General features: G+C 37.2%; 1 protein-coding gene across 1 annotated transcript in view; it reads right to left on the reverse strand.

The window, feature by feature from the left end:
- Positions 1 to 26,823, reverse strand: part of thsd7aa (thrombospondin, type I, domain containing 7Aa) — a 129,034-nt gene that overhangs the window by 44,073 nt on the left and 58,138 nt on the right. Inside the window, exons 5-9 of the mRNA XM_079877811.1 lie at positions 19,715 to 19,870; positions 16,780 to 16,983; positions 10,018 to 10,212; positions 2,592 to 2,844; positions 408 to 523 (exon numbers count right to left, since the gene is read on the reverse strand). Of these exons, the coding sequence (XP_079733937.1) occupies positions 408 to 523; positions 2,592 to 2,844; positions 10,018 to 10,212; positions 16,780 to 16,983; positions 19,715 to 19,870 (924 nt within the window). The remainder of the gene's footprint in view (positions 1 to 407; positions 524 to 2,591; positions 2,845 to 10,017; positions 10,213 to 16,779; positions 16,984 to 19,714; positions 19,871 to 26,823) is intronic.

Here is a 26,823-nt window from a genome sequence, read left to right on the forward strand (position 1 = left end):
ATCCCACTGTTAAATCTAATCGGTTCAGTAGTCTCTCTATGACTGTGTTGCATTTAACAAGGCTTTCAGCCAACCTTAGCTTTAATACCTCTGAAAATGTTAATGTTAATGTATATTTATTACAGCAACCATCTGCTTTTTGGTTTAATGACTTCAATATAAAGTGCCTTTTTTTAATAAAGTTGATTCAGTGATTGTTACTCTCACTGAAGTTCTCCACTGGGTGAAGGCATCTATAAATATGTGCAAAGAATGGTAACAAAGAATCTGTTTCTTAACAATAAAAGACAACTTCAGCCTTTGAGAAACATTTTTCTATTCTTATTTAGTTCAAGAGATGCATCAGAAGTTTTAAAGTATATGTCAGTTATATAAGTGTGTGTTAAAAAGCAGAAGCAGAGCAGCACCTGTCTGGCAGGTGGAAGGGCAGGGTGTCCAGTCACTGTACGGAGTGACCATACAGTCTCTCTTGCAGGGCAGAAGACACGGTCTTACAGTCTCGGGACGCAGACTCTCTGGACACCTACATATAAACACATTAAATCAGGATGAACAGATGCTCAGATGCTGTTTAGAAGAAGCACATAACGTGTAAAAGTGTAAAAGCTCATCTTAAGATGCTCAGTTTTGATACAAACTTGTTCATGAAGCTTGAGTGCTGCTGTCATTAAAGCAAAATGAAAACAAACCAAATATTAAGACATTATGAAATGATGTATTACTATTGCAAGATAAAATAGCAAGTGTTACAGAGTGATTTAGAATTGTGAATATATTTACTTTTGTTTAATAAATAATATCAAAAGATTGGGGTCAGTAATTACATATATATATATTTTTTTGACAGCAATTAATACTTTTATTTGACAATGATGCATTAAATTGATCAAAAGTATCAGTAAAGGCATTCATAATGTAATGTAATTCATAATCAAAACAATTCTATTTCAAATAGATGGTATTGATTTCTATTTATCAAAAACTGTTTGGTGGTATCCACAAAAATATTAAGCAGCTGTTTTCAAAACTGATAATAATAAATGTCTTATGAGCAGCAAATCAGCATTTTACAAGGATCATGTGACACTGAAGACTGGAGTAATGATGCTGAAATTTCAGCTTTGCATCACAGGAATAAATTACATCTTAAAATATATTAAAATAGCAAGCATTTATTTTAAACTGTAATAATATTTCACAATATTACAGTTTTTACTTCATTTTAAATCAAATAAATGCAGCTTTGCTGAACATAAGAGATTTAAAACATTAAAAAATCTTACTGACCACAAACTTTTGGTAGGTAAAGTATATACATAGCATAATATAAATAATGTGATTTCAACCTCTAATATTGCAGTTTTGTTTTTGTTATATGTTTTGATATATACATCACTTCTTTCTCAATCCCCATCCCTTCATCACACCAATATTCCTGCTCCTTTCACATGAAATCCCATAACGATCAGCATGCGTCTCACGTGTGTATATGAATGTGTAGATCGGTGGGTAAAGCCCAGCACATGAATAACCCCGGGAAGAAAACGGGACTCATTTCCATTACCAGCATGGGGTCCCTGAGCTACACACCCTGTTTCCACAGCCACTGACAGAATAATGCTGTTATTAAACTGAATAAATAAACAGATCATTTATTTTCCCAGTAGACGCCTTCAGGGAAAGACCAGGTCCAGATGCTTAAAACTACAGACTGAGAGCTCATTAACTTAAAGCCTCTATCTGTCAATAAAAATCAAGCGGAGGACCTCAAGATTGAGCTTTATAAACCGAATACATGTTATATACATAGAACAATAAATGTTTATAAATATAATCTGCTTCAATATCTGCTCCAACAAATGATAATAATAAAATAAATACAAATAAATGAATAAATAAATTGGGCTGTCTGTGACCCACATGAGGACACATATTGTTTATACAGTAAATAAAGGTAATTGGTAAAAAATGTATGAGGATCTAATTATATTTAAAACACTGTTTAATAATTAGGAGAAAATCATAAGCAATTAGTGAGCTCTTTGTTACATTTTGTAAAGACCAAATATGAATGAATGAATGTATGAATAATATAATATAATATAATATAATATAATATAATATAATATAATATAATATAATATAATATAATATAATATAATATAATATAATATACAGCAAAAACTCAATTCTGTGATACAATAAGAGTATTATTTGTAAAATTGTGGATTTGCTCCTCCACCATTGACGCTCACTGTGAGAAATGCTGCCAGCATAGATCCAGCACAAAGTGAAATGGAGTTATATAAATTGTAAAACGGTTTCCATGTGATATTAGTAAAATATTGCATGGCTAGAAAAGGCTCTCAGCCAATAAGATTCAATAATATAATATATAAAACAGAAATAAATCTTTTAGCACAATATAAGTAGCCCACCTATGTTCCGCTTTTTTCCATTGAACAACAATACAGACCAATAAAGGATGTAATAAAATTACATTCATATACAGTATCTATTCATCATAGCATTTGTCCTCTATAAATAAAACAACACATGACATTTATAAAAACACATTTAAAAACACATACTTTTTAGGAGGCACCTGTCCCACATTGACCCGTACACAAATGACTTTGCGCGTCTGCATGCCGACCGAGCAGAACGCCTCATTAGTGCCGACTCCTGCTCCGGCGCGGCTGAGCGAGCTGTTGGCAGACGGGACGGAGGTGTCCTCTATGCACTGACCCCAGGGTCCCGTCTGCCAGTGGTACACAGTGCAGGGATGATCATTGCAGTTGCGCACCTCCTGCAAGGCACTGCTGTTGGGGCACTGACTCCCACCTAGAAGATAAAAGGGTCAGGTGTTACAATACTGGCTAAATCATAAACCCAAACTGTAAAAAAACATCTGTACATTGTAATTTTACAGTTGTAGTTATCCTTAAAGTAAAAATCTGTAATTTAATGCACAGGGAATTAGAGTCTATAACAAATATTACAAATTGGATAGTTACTACTACTGTATGTACTACTCCTATGGAAAAAAAATATCCTATCTATCTCAGCTCCTCAATATCTATCTATCTATCTATCTATCTATCTATCTATCTATCTATCTATCTATCTATCTATCTATCTATCTATCTATCTATCCATCCATCTATCCATCCATCCATCCATCCATCCATCCATCCATCCATCCATCCATCCATCCATTCATCCATTCATCCATCCATCTATCCATCTATCTATCTTCTGATATATGAGTCTATGGGCCCTATTTAACGATCCAAGCGCATGGTCTAAATCGCACGGGGCGAGTCCGAATCCACTTTTGCTAGTTTAACGACGGGAAAAATGGTCGGTGCACCCGGCGCATGGTCTAAAAGAGTTGTCCCTATAGAGCATCACAGTCCCGCCCACAGTCCGAGAGCGCTTCGGTGCCGGAAGTAAATTTCCCATTCATTTCTCCCATTGACGTTTTCGAAAATCCGTATCTAAAGAGTTTTAGAGCATGTCTGAGGATAACCAGCTACGGCTGAACTCATAGGCATACAACATATCATTTCGAGTGAAAAAACGGCGAGAAAATCCAAAAAAAGTCAAAGGTACAAGACTGTGTACATATTTTCATTTCCGAGCGAAGGAACTACTCATCCCATAAACCACCGCGCCTCACTGAAGTCGACTGAAGCCACAACCGCGAAAGAGCCTTTAGAGCGACTTTAAAATCTGACGACAGCCACGCAAACTTTTTCTTGTGCCGTTTATAGCAGTTCTTTCAGTAGTAATTGTGTAAATAGACTGGAAAGCATGGCTGGCGGTCCGCGGCTCACGGGTGCAGATCTGGCAGTCCGCGCGGCGTTCTGCTCATCAGTTTCAGCGGCCCACGGGCAGGTTGCTGACAAATGCCTCAACAATTTCCCACTTGTGGTCCATGCTCATTTTATTCATGAAGTTATAGTTCATCCTTAATTTTAATAACATTTAATGTATTTTCTTAATAACAACAAGTGAAAATTAAAAAGTGAAGGTCAGCAAACCAGAAAGTGCATCATATTCAGTTTATTAACTTGCCATGAATTATTACACAAATGTTCAGTAAATGCATGAAGAGCTCTCTATGGCTCTGGGTATGCCTAAGCTAAATATTGTTTTGACAGTGGCATCATAAAATGCTTGATATGACTCATACCATATATGAAGACTCCTCGGTTCAAATGTCACATCAGTGATACCGTGCAAAAAAACGCAACAGTTTTTTTTTTTCTATTTATCTTGAGTCTTCACGAACTTTCGCGGGGTTTACACGAGCTCCACCAATCAGATGCATCACTGTGGGATTGTGGGATTGTTTAGGATTGTGGGTAATGAAGTACTTCTCCAAGACATCGCGAATAAAAGACATTTATCTCAAAACAAGGTTAGTGCCCCATGAACTTTTGGCGGTTATATGAGCATATACAATCGCTTAGTACTGCCGTAGCTGGTTTTAACTCTACCATGTATGGTTACGTTTTTATGGCTTATATCCCAACTGTCAATGGAGAAATTGTATTGAATTTTTACTTCCGGCACCGGCTGTGGGCGGGACTGTGATGCTCTATTCTCTTACTGAGTAATGGGGGCGTTTTGTGGGTGTAACGTGCAATAAACCAATCACAGTCTCATCTCCCATTCCCTTTAAAAGCCAGTTGCGCTTCGCTATTTACATGATGGAATTTGCAAGCGGAAAAACTGAATGCTTCTCTAGCGAGGAAACGGATCTGCTCGTGCGCGAAGTTAAAGCACGTGAGCAGACCATCTACGGGACAAAGTGTACGCACGTTGTGGACCCGCCTATAGGCAAACATTATTAATGCACCTTTAAATAACAAAAAAATATTGCGCAATATTTCTGTTGCCTCAAAATAGCAACGCACCAACAATGTGCCAGAACACACCTCTTCAGACCAGCATACCCATGGGTGCACAAATGGGCGCAAATGCATTTGCTATTTAAACAACGTGGCATAGGACGAGAAAATGATAACTGCGTCAGGCTGAAACTAGCAAACAACACTTGCGTTGCGCTTGGCGCCGCATTGCACCGGATGTATGATAGGGCCCTAAGTGTGATGCTACCACAACCATTTCTGTCAGGATGAGAGCTGTTCCCAAATTTATTTACCAGGCATTGCTTGGTTTTCTTTACAACCTGCAGTCACGCAAAGCACTAGAATCCCTACGGAGTGGTCAGCCATTACCTCAATGGTGCGTCTTAACGACCGCATACCGATCAATGGGAAAATGGTAAACCAGTGAATGAGAAAAATTGACAAACCATGTATCAAGCAGTGCTTCTTTTTCAAGAGCACCAAAAATAGACTTGTAGCAATGCAGAACACAGTCTTTCAGTAGCTCGTTTATAAAAAGGTTATCGACTATTATCACACACTTCATTAGACATGTGAGAACCATTAGAAAACGCTTGCCGTGAGCAGCTAGTCACGGCCACCATAATGGCCCTGAAATAGAGAAAAAAACTCTTCAGAGTTACAAAAGGAGGGTTTATTTGACTTCCAAAGCATCTCATAGTGGTTCAGGGCATGCCAGGGCAGTGCATTAGCAGAGCTTCAAAAAGCTGCACCAGAATCGCATTGTTTCAAATGGGGATTAACACTCCCTCCGGTTGTTTATTGACCTGTGACTCAGATGAAGACTAATCCTTTGTACAATTACAAAAGTGAGTCTGTGCACAGCTCAGAGTAATTGCATGTCCTTGGTCCATCTTTGCACCATTAAGAGCAGCAGTTCATATTGCAGCTCCAGCCATCCACATTTCATTTTGTGTTAATGTTCATTTGACGTAGAACGCAGTGATGCCTACACGACATCCTCAAGAAGTGGTGCATTTGAAATAGTCAAACCCTTCACTTAGAAAGAGCAAATATGTGTTCCATATGTAACCGTGCATTAAAACGCATAATCATAAATATTTTACCGGTCCATTAAAATGTTATCCTTTTGATATGCACTAGGCTGTCACTAGTGAGAGAACTTTTCCAGGACACTGAACAAGGTTCAGGGACTGGCAACTGAAACGGTGCTACTGCTCAGTCTGTGATCTGTGAACCTCTCTCTAAACAGACACATCATGTCACCAATGGACTTGAAAACTGAATGATGTAATTGCAAGTTATGTACAACCTGCCCAAAAATACCTCTTACGAGTTTGAGACCAAACATTTGATTTAGCATCATTATGCCTCAACTGGTTGCAACCATTATAGTAGCAAGTAAAACTGACAAATTGTTTACAAATAATTTAACACATTAAAAAACAATTTTATAATTGTTACAGTCAGATGAAGAACATAAAATGGATCTAGCCATGTCATATCTTAAATATTTTCCACATTAGATGTATACTACTGTTCAAACGATTGCAAATTGAAATATCAAATTCTGTAAATTTGTTAACGATATTACATCAAACATATTGCATTTATTTTAATAATATTAACAATGATTTTAATTCAAATAATATGAATCAAATTAAGGGATAGTTCACCCAAAAATGAAAATTCTGTCATTAATTACTAATCCGCATGTCGTTCCAAACCCATAAGATTTCGTTCATCTACAGAAACAAGTGAACAAATGAACAAATGAAGATCTTTTTGATGAAATCTGAGAGCTTCATAAAGAGATCATATATCTTATCCATATAAATTGAGTGGTTTAGTTCAAATTTCGCTTTATATGATGAACAGATTTAATTTAGGCTTTTATTCACATATAAACATTCATCAACTCACACATCAGTTGTGGTAAACGGAAGCTCATGCATGTTCGCTTGACGTGTGAGAACCAATGAGGTTCATTTTCGTGTTATGCAGCGCGTTTGAGCTTCCGCAAGAACCAATGAGGTTCATTCTCATGTTACGCAGCACGTTTGAGCTTCAGTAAGAACCAATGAGGTTCATTCTTGTGTTACGCAGCACGTTTGAGCTTCCGCAAGAACCAATGAGGTTCATTCTCGTGTTACGCAGCGCGTTTGAGCTTCCGCAAGAACCAATGAGGTTCATTCTCGTGTTACGCAGCACGTTTGAGCTTCCTCAAGAACCAATGAGGTTCATTCTCGTGTTAAACGGCACGTTTGAGCTTCCTCAAGAACCAATGAGGTTCATTCTCGTGTTACGCAGCGCGTTTGAACTTCCGCAAGAACCAATGAGGTTCATTCTCGCGTTACGCAGCACGTTTGAGCTTCCGCAAGAACCAATGAGGTTCATTCTCGTGTTACGCAGCGCGTTTGAGCTTCCGCAAGAACCAATGAGGTTCATTCTCGTGTTACGCAGCACGTTTGAGCTTCCGCAAGAACCAATGAGGTTCATTCTCGTGTTACGCAGCACGTTTGAGCTTCCGCAAGAACCAATGAGGTTCATTCTCGTGTTACGCAGCACGTTTGAGCTTTTACAAAAGGTTTGTTCTCTCTGTTTGCTGATCAATGTTAAAATGTGAATAAAAGCCTATACGTTCATTAAATAAAGGGATCGAGTCGAGTTTTGGTAGTTGCATAGCTGTCAAATGTGAGGGACAGATAAAGCTCTCCGATTTCATCAAAAATATCTTCATTTGTGTTCGGAAGATGAACGAAAGTCTTACAGGTTTGGAAAGACATGAGGATGAGTAATTAATGACAGAATTTTCCTTTTTGGGTGAAATATCCATTTAAGTTTACATGTTTACTTTGCAACCTTTTTTTTTTTCTTTTTTCTTTTTTCTTCTAAAAAACCAAAACAAATGTCTCTTTCAAATTGTCCCTGGCACCCATTTTGCAGCTCTTGGAACCTCTTTTCTATGAGGCCCTCACAACCTATATACTCCATAGACTAAAATGAGGTAACTGGAGTGGGATTGTACATTTCTATTCCCACTGAGACAGTTAGGTGTTCCTCCTGTTCATTCTTCATGCACAACATGGACAGCGAAATGACCATTGCTTCATGCTATTCTCACCATAATCTCACACAGAGACAGATGGCAAGCAGAACAGGATCTACTAAACTTCATGCTACTGTCAGCACACATCTGCTTTCTCAGACGCTTGTCATCAATTCGGTGCACCGTCTCCTGCATCGTTTGAAGGCTAATAGAGTACCACAGCACGTAGCACAATTCGCCACAGGGCAGAACGCGTCATTGCGCAAATGTGGCCATATATTTGTGCTAAAACTGTAATATATAAAGCAATCCCACTCCACAGATGCACCAAACACACTGCCTTTGATTATAGCACTAGAATGACCGTAAAAATGATGGAGCAAACCAAGCCGATTTGCTCTCAGTCAGCAGTGCAAGTCCTGTTCCCTCAAGCTGCATATTTTTGGAAATGGATTTCTGGCTGGTGAGTGGTGGAGGGAAGGAAGATGTTTTAGCCCAAAGCAACCACTTATCCATCAGTCTATTACACATCAGATACACACTTACAGCCTGAGCTCACCTGAGGTTTGAATCACTTAATGCTCAGAGACCCTTATTACCTTGTTATGGGCGGCGTTTTTAAGCCGCTCACATGGAAGAAAGTTAAACTAACATAAGGGAGGTATATGCGGTAAAATATTCATAATCTGCTCATGTCTACTTGAAAATCTGCATGGATATAAATCCACAACCGTAGAAAATAACGGTAGTGATTATATCTAAGGAAGCAGAAATCTTTGGAGAGACCTTTGCAAAACAGTCTAGTTTTGCACCTCATCTAGATGATTCAATACTTCATTAAAATATGAATCATAGAAAGGTCTATAATGTTAAACACTTTTTTCAGCCGGATGCTCTGAGGAAAAGAAAGCTCATGTTGCACATAGTGCATCAAGTAAAGCAATGCTTTATGGTAAACTAGGAAAATTGAAAGGTCAGAAAAATCGACTGTGACCTGTTGCCAAAATTGCTGAATAAAAATGTCACACATGTTTTCAGTAAAACTCTCTGGGTCTAAAATAAAATATTATTTACAAGCATCATATGTGTGAATCGATGCTTATGAATTTTAAAACTTCTTAATGTTGCACCAAATGAAGTCTGGTTTGGCATAAAGATGGCAAAAATGCTAAAATAGAAAAAGTTTGGGGTTATAAGATTTTTTTTTTTAAAGAAAATAGGGATACATTAAATTGACCAAAAGTAAATACTTACCTTATAATAATTGCAAAAAAAAAATAAATAAATAAAATAAAATAAAATAAATAAATAAATAATAATAATATTATATATATATATATATATATATATATATATATTTATTTATTTTTTAATAAATGCTATTCTTTTAAACTTTCTATTCATCAAATAATCAAAACAAATATTACTGTTTTCACAAAAATATTACTGAGCACAACTGTTTTCAACACTGATTATAGTAATAATTGTTTTTGAGCAACAAACCAGCATATTATAATGATTTCTGAAGGATCATGTGATACTGAAGACTGGAGTAATGATGCTAAAAAGTCAGCTTTGCATCACAGGCATAAATCAGATTTTAAAATATATTAAAATAAATATAGTTCATTTAAATAGTAAGAATATTTTACAATATTACTGTATGTTACTGTATTTTTTAACATATAAATTCAGCCTTGGTGAGCACAATAAACTTTTCTTAAAAAATCTTACTGACCCTAAATTTTGAACCATAAAATATTATTCCCAAATATGTATGAACTGATTATTATGAATTTTATTAATTTTAACTTGTCACTGTTGCATCAAAAGAAGCCTGTGATATCAAATGCGTAATTAAATAGCTTCCATGTTAAAATGTGTTTTTACACTCATAAGTCTCATAAACAATAACTGCAATGTGCATATGTAGTAACATACTAAGGTACATCATTGTTCGGCTCAGTGGAAATCTAGTTCTAAGAGACGTTCATGAATCTCCTGTCCGAGAACCAGCTCTTACATGAGAATCTGCAACATTTTGGTGGAAACGGGGTATAAGTGGTTGGATAATGGTAAAAACCCTACCGTCCCCTGAGTCGTAGGCCAGAATGGAGCGTGCTCTGGTCTGCTTGCCCTCGGTGTTCTTCCCTGAGCAGGTGTTGGAACACAGAGACCAGGAAGTCCAGGGACTGAGCACACAGTCTTTGGGGCAGGACACCTCACACAGGACAGGCATGGGAAGGATGGCATCTCGACACAGCTGCCGGTCCACGTATTCACCTGGAAACAGCAAAAAACGGGTCTGTTATACTCTCATATCCTAAATAAGGATGCCAATGGACTAGCAAACATTATGTGTAAACTGATATGGAACCAAATGAATATGACAGGTCACACTGTAACAAATTAGAAACCACAATGATAGGGCAAAGTGTAACAAATTTTGTATCCTCAAAAAAAAAAAAAAAAAATACACCAACAGGTTTCTAAAAGGGAAATTTAATTCATTTGATGCGGTGTTAAATTGTGTGAACATTAATACACGTCACTGTGCATAAATCTAACCACACAAAGAATTCATACAGTGCATGTGATCCACAGCCAAGTGCTGTCAAATCTACTCTATTCCAGACTGTGCACAAAAACACTAAGGAAAACGTACTCCTTTACGCATTAACACTCTGCTTAAACAGTAGTATATATGCACAAACAGGGCCGTTGATCAAATTCAAGACTACATTTATAAGGCTGGGCACATCCTTAATGTCCCCTATCCACCTTATTTTGCAACACAAAAGTAAGCTTTTTTTCATATGTGAGATTTCTGATTCTATTCATTAGCCTATAGGTAAATAATTAAGAATAACAAAGTGCTGTAAGTGGTAAAACTATTTGCGCTACACACCGGTCTGTTTATGATTATGATAATGAAAAAAAAATAACATGATCACAATTAAAAGTTTGCAATATAAAGCAGTATAACAGAGTATAAGTAAAATAACTATAAGCGAATGACAGAAAGAGATGATTCTGAGATGTTTGCAATAACATGAAATTCTAGCCAATTTATCCACTGCAACTATGTATCATTAACATTCTGACGTGCTCAAATGAGTACTTGAGATGATTAAGATTTGTTTCATTAATTAAACAAACAAAACAGAAAACACCAAAACAATTTGGTTTTCTGAACCAAATCAGAAAAAAAATACAAAAACAAAGCTAACAAAAATATCAGAAACAAAAAACAAAACAAAGCAATGCAAAACAAACATAAAAACCACAAAACAAAACAAAAAAACACAAAACAAAATCTCACAAAACAAAGCAATGCAAAACAAACATAAAAAGCACAACCAAACAAAAACAAAAAACAAAGCAATGCAAAACAAACATAAAAAGCACAACTAAACAAAAACAAAAAACAAAGCAATGCAAAACAAACATAAAAAGCACAACCAAAAGCACAAACATAAACAAGCACAACCAAAGCAAAAACTTACTTTTTGCAAAGCAATACAACAAAGCAATGCAATACAAACATAAAATAGCACAACCAAACAAAAACAAAAAACAAAGCAAGCAAAATTAAAAGAAAACAATCAAAACAAAACAACAAAGCAAACCAAACAAAAAACAAAACCATAATTTGCTCATAGAGGTCATCTGAAAGACCTAGTTTTGGACACCAACCCCTCTGTGGATCGTGCACCAGCCCCTAAATCGATCGGTGAACCCCACCCTGAAAAAGAGCCCAAAGTGACAGAAAACCCACTGAGTCAGATGACACTGCATGACCCCATGGGACACAACAGATCTATTCTCATCAGCACCAGACAACAGGAATCAATAATTGAGAGAAGAGGGGAGGCACTAGGGAACAATGAGGAGAGAGCATTGAGACTGGGGGTGGGAAAGAGTTACACATCCTCACACTGCTGGCATTGATACACATCCAAGAGGAAGCATTTCACACCAGGAAAAAATCATTACAGTCCATTACAGACATTCATTTGCTTTTTAGAGGTTTAATTTGAAAAACAAGACAAAGAGGATCTTAACACACTAAAATACACCAACTTGGCTGAGTCCAAAAAAAAAAAAAAATCTATTCACAACCACATATTTATAGAGCATACAATATCCATGTTAAGCTGATAGCTGTGTTTCGAAACAAAGTAACCAGTCTAAGCTGATCATTAGCTGGTTACCATATAAAAAATAAAATAAAATAAAATAAAATAAAATAAAATAAAAACCTACACATAAGGCACTCCTCACAAATCCTTCAGACTTGAGGAAAAACAAATCAACTGTCCTCATGAATAACTCAATGAGAACATGCTGGGGGAAACGTAATATCAGCTGTACGTCTAGCCCTTATACATCTCAGATGTGTTAAACCTCACCTGCGTCTGACTGTCCCCTGATGGAAAAGAACCAGACAGCATCTGACATTTCGTCTATTGAGCGCTGTCACATTGTGATGAGGCTGCACGCTACTCTTCTCAAAGTTAATGAGGGAGAGAGGGAGTTCAGCTAAATGCAGACTGACTCTAACAGAGTTAATTTCACTTATACAGGCGCCTCTGCGCCGGTGCCAGAACAACATATTCACCATCTACCCGTCTGCGAGGCAGGACAAAGAAAGAGGTGACCTTGAACAAATCATATTATTCCTCACTAGAGCAAGGTATCTGGACTTAAATGGGTCAACATGTTGCAGCAAGCCTGTGGCTAGGGAGGAACAGAGTAATGGCCATTGTTTCTTTCAGTTTTTGGATTCTGCACTCTCTATAGTGCATTCAAATACTATTTATTCATTTGGGTGTAAGGATATGTAAGGATATAATTGGATGAAAATGGATACTTTCTGAATTTACAGGTGTTTGATCATGTGATCTAACAGTTTTCGTATTTGTCTATTTCACATTAAAAGGTATTACATTAAAACTCTTACATTGTATATGTTGGTCATTTATTGTTATAAATGTAATGGCAGAGAATAGGCAATATTAAAGACAGTGTCCGCCCAATTTTTCAGCAGAATTGGTTCCAGAAGAATTTTTTCATTTATTTCTCCCATAGGGATTTAAATATATATATATATATATATATTATTATCTTCTTTTTTTTTTTTTTTTTTTCTGTTGCTTGTTTCGACTCTGATTTGTGGAATTTTCTGTACAGCATCATGGGTAATGTAGTTTTTCACCACAAATTCCACTGTTAAACACAACTGTTATAAAACTAAGTTGAAATAATGTGGGCTGACGCATTTAACATCAGCAAATAACGTTGAATATCCTCGTAAGGTTATCTTTAGTGTTTACTTCCAGAACCTGACTGTTGCACTCAAAACTTCACCCAAAAATGAAAATTCCTAAATAATTTATTCAGCCTCATGTCATTCCAAACCTATATGACTTTCTTCATTTTGTGAAACACAGAAGAAGATATTTTAGCCATATAATGAAAGTCAATGGGGTCCGTTGTTATTTTGTTCACTAGAAACATCCTTCAAATTTTCTTCTTTTTTTTTCATTTACAGAAGAAAGAAAGTCATACAGGTTTGGAATGACATATTTGGTATGTTAATTAAGGCATTTGGGTCCCCAGACAAAATCTGACCCACAAACGGCAGCCCAAATCATTAAATTACCATATCAATGACAAAATCAGCAGTGCTTTGCATCATATTTATACATGCCGGACCACTTTGACCCACATATACAGTATATTTAAGAGGAGAAAAGTTAGCTATGCATTTTAGGGTTAATACAGGATGATCAGTTTCTTTAGTTAATAAATGAATCATCGAACTGTTTAATTAATATACAGGCAGCTACAGCTATAGAATCAGACCGCTATACTGTACAAAGTACAGTGGTTCCACATGGCATGTTAAGGAAGGTCTCAGGGTAACTGTCTAGGCGATGAGGTTCGTATGAGGGCCCGGTGGGGGGTGTCAGTCGTCGCCGTGGTGACAGCTGAGGCACAGACAGTATGACACCTTCAGTTGGTGTGAATGGGATGCTTGATTATGAGCCTTGCAAAACTGATTGAGTTATACACACACACACACACACACGCGCACACCGCCTCTCTCGCTCTCTTTCTCTCTCCCCCGAGTCCTCATTAGCGATGTGAATGCTGAGGTTCTGGAATGTCGCAGTAATTGCCATGTCCGCACACTGAAATTTACTGGAACAAGGAGCGAAATGTGAGGATGTAAAATACAATTACAGTGCGCGCTCATAATTGATTCATTAATGCAAGCCGAGTCGTGTCGCACATCCAGACAAGACATTAACAATAAGGAAAGAAGTCACAGAGTTGCCGGTTGTATTTTAAAAAGTGAATATCCTACTTGTCCCTCATATCCACATTAATTTAAGGTTAATTATTTTTGATAAGCTCACTGAATGAACCTATTTTACTTCCACATGTTGGAGACAGGCTTTCCACTTCGTTCCTTAATATTCACTCAGCTATGCTCTAGTCTCTATTATATGAAATGAATTAGATCGGATGAATCAGGTTGGCGGCACTGAATTTTGCTCCCTCATCAACCAGAGAGAAGTGTTCATCCATAAAATCCCATTAAAAAGAAATTGTTAGTACAACATAGCTGGGTCATTTCACTTCTCAAAAATCTTTGAAGTTATAGGCTCTATAAATAATATAGATCAAAACCAAGACAGACGAGAGGTTTTCCAGCTCTACATAATTAGATATACAAGTGGCTTTGGATAAAAGCTTCTCAAACAATGTAATAACTCTCAAGCCAACCTCAAGCAATATTAGATTATGTGTGCTTTATGTTCTTCATGTTTGTTTGTGAATGCTACCATTCAAAAGTCTGGGGTCGATTTTTTATTGTTTTAAAAATAAACCCCTTATGCACACCAAGGCTGTATTTATTTGATCAAAAATAAATACAGTTCAAACAGTAGGCTAATACTGTGAAATATAATTACCATTTGAAGTAACTGTTTTCTATTTTAATATATCTTAAAACGTAATTTATTCCTGTAAATAAAAGGCTGAATTTTCAGCATCATTACTCCAGTCTTCAGTGTCACATGATCCTTCAGAAATCATTCTAATATGCTGTTTTGCTGCTCCAGAACCATTTCTTATTATTAACAATGTTCTGTGGAAACTATTACATTTTTTCAGGGTTCTTGAATAGAAAGTTTAAAAGAACAGCATGTGAAATATTTCACATTAGCAATGCTTTTACTGTCTCTTTTGATCAATTTAATGTCAAAGTGTAAAATCTTACTGACCCAAACTTTTGAACGGTAGTGTATTTGTTTAAAAATATTTACTTGTTTGTTGTTGTAGTAAATAAAGTTGTTGTAAATAAAATGTTAACGTTATTTTTCATTTATTTATTTTTTACCTTTTAAAATACCAGCCTGATCTCACGGCAATTCGTACAAATTATACGAGGTGGCTAATTCGTACGAATTCATACGACCTCACTCGTACGAATTCGTACGATTTTAGCTAAATCGTACATATTTTACGAATTGCCAATTCGTATGAATTCATACGAATGACCTACCCCTGACCCCGCCCCTAAACCTACCCATCACGTGGGTTTAGACAAATCGTACAAATTCGTACAAGTGAGGTCGTACGAATTCGTACGAATTAGCCACTTTTTTATCACTCGTACGAATTCGTACGAATTGGTCGTGAGATAGCGTTGAAAATACTTAAAATAAATTAAAATAAAATGGTATGGAGATGGTGGAGGATTTTATGGGGGTTGGTATAAAAATATTTTTGAACGATTAGATTTTATTAAAGTGTCCCTATATTTTATGCTTTTTCGAAAATGACCTTTCATGTAGTGTGTAGTATAGATGTTTGTGAAAGTAAAAGGTCTGTAAAATTTTAAAGATCAAAGTGCACACCAAATACAGTTATTGTACCCTAAAATAATGAACTGATTCTGAACTGCCGAAATATACTGTCACTAATTCCAGTCTCACTTCCTACATGGGCCATCTGACCAATCAGAGCAGAGCATGCTCTCGGAAAGGCGGGGTTAAAACAGACTTAATTCTTTATTGAAGTGTTTCAGTCGCTGTGAGAAAAGAGATGATGCTGCAATGTATATTATCAGAAAATGAAAGTGTTTTTTGATCTTGGATGCATGTAAACCTATTGCAGCAGACCTCCAAAACAAAATCAGGAACCTTTAAAATAGCATAATAGGGGCACTTTAACAACAGACGTTAAAGCAAAAATGTTTTACAGCCATCCCCGGTGTCCTCTCGTTCAGTATATTGAGGCATCAGTGTCAGCTATTGGTCACAGATCCAGGCATGTTCTTGTCCCCAGGTAAACGGTATTTTCCTCTGATCTCACAGATGGTGCTGGTGTTGGTTTCCCTAGCTTCTTTGTACGCAGTCAAGCCAATAACATCCAAAAGCTATTGGGTAGTTTCGTGCCTTTGGGATGGTTAGACGGTAGACCGCCCCGGCACATGTGGCTTTGTGTTTAGAAGACTAAAAGGCAGCAGTGCCACTTCTGATTGCTCTGAATTTCCCCTCTGGCCACTCTAACAATAGAGAAGTCCTACCAGCCGCCTGTGCAAAAACAGCAATTACGGCATTGGGCATGAGTCCAGAACATAAGCCCTATGGACAGAGTTCAAGAATGGACCCAGCTGTACGAGAACAAAACAATCTGGGTTTGTTGCTGCATTCGACACAGTGCATGCCTGGGCATGACCCTTAAATAGGAAATCTATTCAGGCAAAGATTTTTAATTAGCTTGAATAATTATGAAGGATGGAATCAGGACCATGAAGGTGTACGTATCACTTACCGTCACTGTTGATGCACTGTACTTGTGGGTTCTGGGTTCCCGGTCCGCATACTTTGTCATTGTCAGGCACACACTCCTCCAGCTTCACCAGCAGCCAATCATAGCAACTGGGTTCCTCACAGGGAATTGCCTCAGTCAGGTGCGGGCAATTCCCTGTTCCACCTGTGGGCTCATTTATGATTCTCCTTTTCCTCAGTTTGAAACCTGTTGAACAACACAGATGAGACTTTCTTGAATAAGTTGACTTGACATGATTTAGTGAACAGTGCAAGTAATTAATTTGCAGATGTTCATCAATTCAAATGACTCATAATATGCAGTTTGCTTGCTGTTGTTTCTTGCAAATTCACTTTCACTTTCACATAATTCCAAATATATTTGCCATTACAGGTAATTGTTAAAGATAATATTATATAGAACAATTTATACATGACCATTAAAAATATGGTGTCAGATAAAAAAAAAAGATGAACTTTTATTCAGCAAGGGCGCATTAAATTGCACGAAAGTGGCAGTAAAGGTATTTACAATATTACAAAAGTATTCTATTTATTATGAATGGTGTTTTGAACTTTGGATTAATCAAAGAATTCTAAAGAATTAAAATAACTGTTTTCAACAATGATAATAAGAAATGTTTCTTGAGCATCAAATTAGCATATTAGAATGATTTCTGAAGGATCATGAGACACCGAAGACTGGTAATGATGCTGAAAATTCAGCTTAGCCATCACAGGAATGAATGACAAAAGAGATATTTTAAATTGTAATAATGTTTTACAATATTACTGTTTTTTTTTTTTTTTAATAAAACAAATGCAGCCCTGGTGAAAATCAATCAACAGACTTCTTACAAAAACAAATCTTACCGACCCCAAATTTTTTAATGGTAGTGTACAGTATATATATATTTTTTTTATAACAATCTTTAAAGAAAATAAAATAAAATAAAATAATATACACTGGGGCGCAATTTGTGGGCCGAGGATGTTCACTGCTAGTCGACACCAACCCACCACTTCAACCCAACTAATCAACTAGTTGGTGCAACCCCTTGTGTTGACCCTCTTAACGGTCACAGTGTGTTATTGCGCAATCACCCTAATATTACATATTATTATTACCCAATATTATAATAAACATATCGGCCCATTAAGTGCGCAAGATGACATAAATTACTGGAGCAGCTCATCATAATGAATATTATTATTCTTCCCTTCATTATGATTGCTTTTCTCCAAAGGGACTAATGCATGCAGCAATCCATTAATACAGAAGAAGCTTTGACGCCAGGGGTATTCCCATTCAAGGGCAGGGAAAGGGCTCCAGAGGAATAAAAAAAAAGGGGGGGGGGGGACTGGACTCATGACCAGGCCAAGGTCACCTACATGTACCCTGCCATCACCCTCCCCTCCCTGTCGCTGGTCCCTGGCCTATGGTTTAATCCACATTGCTGTCTGGGGCCGATAAGGTAATATGGTAGAGGGGGGCCTTTAGGAGAAAGCTGGAGATGCCAGTGTTGTCCCTTTCTCTGATTACTTCTGTCCCACTCTCTCCTTCTGGCTTTTATTTAATCAGAAGGTCAGTGTAGAGCTCATTGATGGCGTGTAAGAGGATTGTATCACATTCTGTCAGTCAGCCCGGAGGTGTCTGATGGCGTATGCTGCCTCTGTCTCTTTATCAGACAAAAGCAGGATACTGAGTTTCATATGAGCCCCTGGTAATCAAAAAAAGACAATAGGCACAGCCATACAAAAAAATCGCATGGGTCATCATCACGTCTAATGTGTACACTGACATATTATTTGGGGCTTTAGGTTGAGATGTCACAGGTAATTCATACTTTATCTCCCATCAGGCTTATTTTTGCAACTTGTTCAGGCTATTACAAAGATTACAGCTATATTAAAAAAGAACAGTCCCACGGTTATAACAGCATCAATCAACATTCATCACTTTGTAAAAGGAAAGACAGCACTGGATTTGGCTTCACACCAAATAATTTGGTTAAAATTTAATTCCAAAATGTAATCTATATTGTAAAAATTAAAGATTGTTATAAAGTTTGACAATATATATATATATATATATATATATATATATATATATATATATATATATATATATATATATATATATATATATATATATAAAGTAACCACACACACACATATATATCTGTGCCCTAATCTCCCTGAATAATGAGGTACAAAAAGTGCAGAAGCCTGCCATTACAGCTATATGGCATGAAGTATGGGCATTAGAACTGTGGCATTTGAAAAGAGTGAGTGGAACACAGATTCAGAGAATTCATCATTAAGATGCATGGTGGAGAATTTCCTCCCATCCTATCCTTTTGAGCCGCTTCATTAGGGAAGAGTCAATATGCATTAGTCATGGCACGGGTCGCTGTCCCAGCCATAATTAACGAGAAAAGCAGCCAGCATGCCAGCACCTTTGCTACACCAGTAACAACTGTCAGCAGCATTGGGTAAACCGGCATCCTGTGAATCTAGCAGATACGGTTCCTTCTAAAGACCATTTGAAGCTTGTGTTAGTCTCTTTGAAGACATCTAACCCTTGATTTGTTTCTCTCTTTTTCATGACATGTTTTCTTTTTTCGTGGGTTCCTTTTCTTTGTTGCTCCCTCTACAATGCTCCTGGTTCATAAACCTCGGAGACAATGAATCTTCTGCCCCAGTAGGCGGTGATAAGTTTATGGCCCGGATGCTGATGGCGCAGATAGAGGTGAGAGGTGGGGCGGTGTGAGTTACATGTTGAAAGGCTTCCCGTACACAAATCATGTGATTTACAATGAAAGAGGACGTTTTATTGATCTGTTCTGTTTTAGTGAGATTTAGGTGAAATGACTGCTACCCATACAAAACTGTAAAAGATGAACTGGTCCTATAGTTCAAGCTAAGATTGTGCTCACCTTTCTTTGTGGACTGATCCTGGCAGTTTTCAAAGGTGCAGGGGCCCCATGCGCTCCAGGAGGACACCTCACACTCCACAGGACAGGGAATTTGGCAGAGCTGGGTGGTGTTAGGAGAAACGCCCAAACACAGGTCACTGTTCACTGGCCGCGAGGCTGAAGAGACACATAGACGCACATTATTATAGAGTCCGTATAAAAATACAGTAGATGTACCTCATGTGGGAGAAGAATATGCAATATTTCCAGGGCTTGACATCCACACCCCATACACCCCTTTTCAGCAGTGGTGTGTAACACACTCCTACTAGACACTTTGGTGGGATGAATTTTATATATAATTTATACATTTTTCAGTTGTAATCTTTTAAAAAGACATCTGAGATAAACTGTGCAATGCAGTGTTGTAAAAAAGGGATATATATATATATCTGATACATATCTATTCTGAAATATCTGAATCCTTTTTGCTACTTATTGTGCTTAAACAGTCAAATACACACAAAATAATGTCAAAATGGCAGTCTTGGCGAGTATTCACGTAAGCATAGTCAGTAACACAAAGTGCTAGGTGGCTAGTAACATTGGAAAACCACTAGCCACAGTGGCTGGTGAGAAATAAAGTTAATGTCAAGCCCTGATTATTTCCACAAAAAAAAATAAAAAAAAATAGCAAAAAGTCTGAAGATGAATTTCTTGTTTAATTAAGCTAAAGTATACATTTAAATAATATGTATTTTATATTACGGATTAAAAAAATTGGGGTCTGTAAAATTTGCAGAAGTCTCATGCTCACCAATTTATTGAAGCAAAAATACAGTAAAAATTGTGAAATATTATAACAATTTAAAATATATTTTTCTAGTTGAATATAATTTAAAAAGTAATTGATTTTTGTGATGTCAAAGCTTGAATTTTCAGCATCATTATTCCAGTCCTCAGTGTCACATGATGCTTCAGAAATCATTCTAACATTTTCTTATTATTAATGTTGAAAACATCTGTGCTGCTTAATATTATTTTGTGGCAACCATGATACTTTTTTTTAGGATTATTTAATGAATATAAAGCTCAAAAGAACATAATTTATTTGAAAACTTTTGTTACTGTACTTTTTGATCAATTGAATGTGTCTTAGCTGAATCAATTTGATGTGCCGTGGTTATGACAGTATTTCAAATATATTCCTGTTATACTTTTTTAATACTATTTTCAGTAATGTTCTTTACATAAATTATAATTTAATGTAATATAATGTAAAAACGATAGGGGAATGGGTTCGGGAAATGATGCAAGCTGGACTCAAAGTTGTTTTGCCCACCTAAAAAGGTAATGTGAAGTATTTCAATCTGTTTGCAAATTAGAACATGAAGAGATGACATGATGAACATCATTCTCATAAGTGTTTCTGATTGTACATGTTTTGCTAGATATCTCCCAAGACCCCTTTTGTCCTTGTTTTCTTTTTATCAGTAACAAGCACTCAGTGTAAGTGTGTGTGCAGCTCCGAGCCATAGGTGACTTTCTGCAAGGTCAGTGCACGAACGCATCTGCCGTCGATACCCTTTGACGGATCTTCTCTTCATTCACATGCAAATTGCTTCGTGTCCAAAAGGTGTTCGCTGTGCGCTTTGAGCCATTTCTAAAATCATTTGGTTAATACATGTGTGTATGTAGGTTTTCAGTGTAAGCTAAATGATTGATTGCATGGCCAGTTGTGGAGTCATTAATGATTTATATGAGCTTTTTTTGAACAGAAATTAAAAAGGGTTTTGCGAAGTGCTCCGCTGGGACAAACATCCTTTGAAACGCTCAATTTAGCGAGCTGAATTTCCTTCCAAAAGTGACATGTCAAAAAATAAATAAAAAATAGCTGTCAAATTGACTAAACTGATTGGCAAAAAATGTCAAATTGACTTGCAAATGCACGTTCCCTTATTCCCACAAACACACTTGTCTCTATGCTCTTTGTATTTGTTATTAGGATGTGATTGTGCTGTTGAGGTATTGAAGTGGGTAAAAACCTGTCTGACTCCCAGTCCCTGTTAACCTAGTCTGATTAATGACCCTCTCCTTGTAGGATGACCTTGTTCAGGTGGCACAATGCTCACTTGGAGGCCAGATGGTCTGCTGTTTGCCCACCCAGGGTTTCCACGACCTAATTATGGCACAAATATCCCATCAGTCCCTCTGTCCGTCTGACAGCCGCCAACACATTCACCTGCTTGCATCACCATCATCATCATCATCATCATCAATAACTCGGGCCTGCCTGCGGGGCAGTGCTGCATGGATGCTCTGTGAGAAAGCCAAGCCGTTGAATATCTCATAAAGATCCACGACGGGGTGCGACATTGATTATATTCCATAGAGCGACAAGACCGAGCCGAAACGAATGAACACTGTTGTTGTGTTCTGCTCTCTGTGACTGAGATGTGTTAATGGATAAAGATCGTGACAGCAGCTGCTTTCCCCTGTTTTCTAAATGTCTGAAGCCACCCGCGGGGAGAGGAAATCAAGCACAGCTTCCCCAGGCCCAAGCAGCCGAGCAGGAAGCCGGATGGGAGAGAGGAAGACAACAAGCTGCTTTTGATATGTAAAATGCATACTTTTGTGTTCATTCCGGCATTCATTACATGGGTTTAGGAATCCATAATCCCAAAATGATTGAAAATGAATTCGGAACGCAAACAATGCTTTCATATTCATGGGGACAATATATTTCACAACTGGCTACTGGCAAAACAAAACATGAAAATGAAAAATAACAGGTTAGGAGGGACTGATATGAATTCAGAGGCTTTCACCTATGTATAGGTGCATCTCCTGCTTTCATTTCCACTTCCTTGAATTACGTTTAATATGTGTTAGCACCATCAGACACAAAAATAATGTGAAATATTCATTATTAATGCAAACAAATCTAATGTTCATATTAAAATGCATTTTCAAACTGTTTAGACACACATTAAATGAAGGAATCTATCTAAAAATCCTGAATAATTTCTCTATAATTTGTGTGATTTAGTTTAAAAACTTATTAAATACAAATATATATATATATATATATATATATATATATATATATATATATACATATTATATATATATATGTTGGTTCTTGCAATTGGTTCTTGCACGTCAAGCCAACATGTTTGAGCTTCCGTTTATCACAACTGATGTGAGTCGATGATTGTAAAAGCCTAATTTCAATCTGTTCAGCATATAAAGCTATGGTTTCGGGAAACACCAAGTTGTTAAACTATGCTGGTAATGATGGAACTTGCGACCATAATTGCTAACAATGCCTTTGGGAAACATACCCCAGAATAGGTGACCTAGGTAAATAGCAGGTGAAATATTGAAATATGAAGAGAACACCTTAAGGATGAAGGGTGACTTTGAAGCTTAATAAATATGTTTTAATCTAAAATTTAAGGGTGGAGTAAGGAATCAAATTCCTCATTGTAAATTTCTGTAAATAAACTAGTGATGATTCATTTCAAAGTGGACATGTTACTGCTTTAAAAACTAATGGCAGGTAAAGTTGTGGGACATGGCCCAAGTATCAAAGGTTCCTATGTACTGGCATCACACATTGCACTGGAATAGCCAGGGTGCAGACACACATGGTTGTCCAATTTCTACACAGGATTTAGCTATGATCCCTGGAACTGAATGACCAGATTAAATCTGCTTAAAGCACACGGTGTCTGTCCTTGAGTAAACCACCACTCCTGATGCTCTCATTGTCTGGCATTAATGTATATAAATACCTGTGAACAATTCCAATGGCCCAGTGGCAAATCACCAGGAAATGTCCAATCATGTGGAGTTTGGAATTAAATCCTCTCAAATCTGTCTGCAATTCCCAGAAGGGAAAGGTGCCTGATTGATTCTTCATTGATTAAAAGGAAACCAGGTAAATGATTAAATAAAGTAGGGCTGACAATCAATTCAAATATAAACTAAATTAATTACGTGATACGCAGATTAATAATCAAATTAATTGCAATTAATTGCATATTTATCAATATTTGCTGAGAAGGATGATGGGTAAAACAAAGAAAAGAGCACGAGGCAGAGCTGGCCAAGGTGTGGAAGAGCTTTGTATGTGTGTGTGATGGTATTGTGTATGTGTGAGAGGCAGTGCAGATGTTCTTGCACTGTTCCTTTTCTTTCTCTCACACAGTTCTTCCATCTGTCACCGTGTTCCTCGTCAGCGCGCCAGGCCTGACGCCTCCCCCAGGAAGCTGCAGTCAGTGCCATGTGCCTCTCTTTAGGCCACGTTACGGATGGGATTCCAGCACTGTCTGGGAAAACTTCCTCGCAGGCAGGAGGGCTGGAAATCAAGGTCCTGATTCACCGAGATCCACAACAAAAGATCTAATGCAATCTAATGAATTGCTTGAGAACTTTCTGGAAAAAAATGAGCAAATAGCCTCAAGTGCGAAAATGAGTACATAGCCCCAAGTGTGAATAGGTTAATCAGATCTATATTTAAAAAGATAATTTTGCATGTCGTAATATTTGGCAATGCGGTTCACTTGCTGTTCTTACTAAATATTTTCAATGTGGTGATTTATATTACCTATACACTACAGTTCTAAAGTTTAGGGTAAGATTTTTGTAAACATAATAATGCTGTTTTTTAGCAAGGATTAATTCAAGTTATAATTTCAAGACTTTTACATTAATTAACATACAAAATAATTTGATGCTGTTCTGGGGAAAAACACATCATGGTTTCCACAAAAATATTAAGCCACACAACTGTTTTCAACATTGATAATAATATGAAATGTTTCTTGCGCAGCAAATTAGAATAGATTTAGAATGATTTCTGAAGGATCATGTGACACTGAAGATTGAAGTAATGATGCTGAAAATTCAGCTTTGCAATCACAGGAATAAATTACATTTTAAAATGTATTAAATATATCACGTTATTTTAAATTGCGATAATATTTCACAGTAACACCGTTTAGTTCTGGTCTCCTTCTGAAAAGCACAATGTGCTCTGATTGGTCATCTGGATCAGTGTGCTGTGATTCGTCAGCCGCTTTGAGTGTGTTTCAAAAATGTCACGCCCCTTACCATAACTGCGAGATTCAACACACTACCAACACAACTCAACAAGGCATCTCCTTCTTTTTTGCTTATGCCTCGGGCAGACATTATTTAAATGAGGAATATTGTGACGTGTATGCTCCCGGAAGAAAACTCAAGACTACAATGGAGGCGTTTCAGGGAGTTCAGAAACAGAGTGACACTGATATAGAGAATAACACCCTTTGGAGTGACTTTGTGCTTTGTAAATTTGCAGACCTTTGTCATGCTCAAACAGCAACATTACACTCTAAAGAAAGTTAAAAATGTAAAAAAGGAAAATAGGTAATCTTTAAGATCAAAAGTTACCATTAGTTAATGTACTGTGAACTAACATGAACATGATCATTTTTATTAACTAACATTAACAAAAGTTAATGAATGCTGTAAAAAAAAAAATTGCTCATTGCTAGTTCATGTTAGTCTATGCATTGACTAGCTTTAACAAATGAGACCTTATTGTAAAGTGTTAACACAAAAACTGACTACACAGACTATAAGATCCCTATTTTGATCATCTGTAAAACACAATCTTTAATAGACCTAATTAGCAGATATAGCTTGGACATTTTTTTTTCAAGTTTGCACATGTAAACTTTAATAAAATCACAGCTTAACTGTTAAATACACTATTGTGAGTTTTAGCCCATCTAATTAGACCAAATGTCTAATTTCAAAAGGTGAGCTACTTTCTGTGTGCTTTGTCTTCTTGTCTGTAGTGTGACCAAGCCATACGAGCCAATGCCTGTTTGAGGACAGCTGTGGACATTTGAATAAGTTCCCTGAGAGGTCGGCGGTTCATCTCTCAGAGCAGATGGCAGGGGAGTTTCTGTGTCAGTCCGAGAGTGAGCACGGGCCCGGCACCAGCATTGGCGCACGGCGTGAGGTGCTGGCATCTCTCTGTTTCTGTCATATTACTCCAGAGAATTTGTGTTTGGGTGTATCTGCACCTGTGTGTATGCCTGTGACGGCATTAGCATTTAAATTCCACAGTAGCTGCCTCATTAATTTGTACGGCTCTGCCTTCTTTATTCCTTAATTTCCCCCTAGTGATCTAATTTCAGCCTTTAAAAAGCAATCCAATTATATGTTGGCTTGAGTTTTACCACAGTGCAAACATCAACTGATCTTTGTCTAACAGCTTGCTTACAGGCGCAAGTCTTTACATGGGCTGTGATGACTTGAGCCAAAACAGGAAGGGGATTTACCAAACATAACTTCATTCATGTTTATCATCTTAAATCAATACATGTTAACAAGGTACCATCTGTACCATCAATTACATTACCAAATGCAGACTGAAGCTATGAAGTCTACGAGGTGGAGATGTGTCTACCTTCATACCTTTGATTTTAAAATGTATTCTGATTTTAAAATAGATACCTTAAGGGCCCTATTTTAACGATCCAAGCGCATGGTCTAAAGTGCACGGCGCAAGTGCACTTAGGGCGAGTCCGAATCCACTTTTTCTAGTTTAACGACGGGGAAAATGGTCAGGGCACTCGCCGCATGGTCTAAAAGGGTTGTCCCTATTCTCTTAATGAGTAATGGGTGTGTTTTGGGCGCAAGGTGAAATAAACCAATCAGAGTCTCATCTACTTTCCCTTTAAAAGCCAGTTGCGCTCGCGCCATGGTGGATTCGCTATTTTTCAAGCGGAAAAACTGAACGCTTCTCTAGCGAGGAAACGGATCTGCTCATGCGCAAGGTTAAAGCGTGTGAACAGACCATCTACTGGACAAAGTGTACGCGTGTTGTGGTCCCGCCTATAGGCGCATATTACTAATGCGCTCTTTAAATAACAAAAATAAATATATTGCACCATTGACTTTAGACCAGGTTTCAGTTGGTCAATGGTGCAGTCTTTTTCATTTGCCTCAAAATAGAAACACGCTAACAACGCGCCTGAACACACCTCTTTTTCAGACCAGCACGCCCATGGGTGCACAAATGGGCGCAAATGCATTTGCTATTTAAACAACGTGGCACAGTACGTGAAAAT

Source organism: Squalius cephalus (genome assembly GCF_949319135.1).
Source record: "Squalius cephalus genome assembly, chromosome: 8".
Classification (NCBI taxonomy): Eukaryota; Metazoa; Chordata; class Actinopteri; order Cypriniformes; family Leuciscidae; genus Squalius; species Squalius cephalus.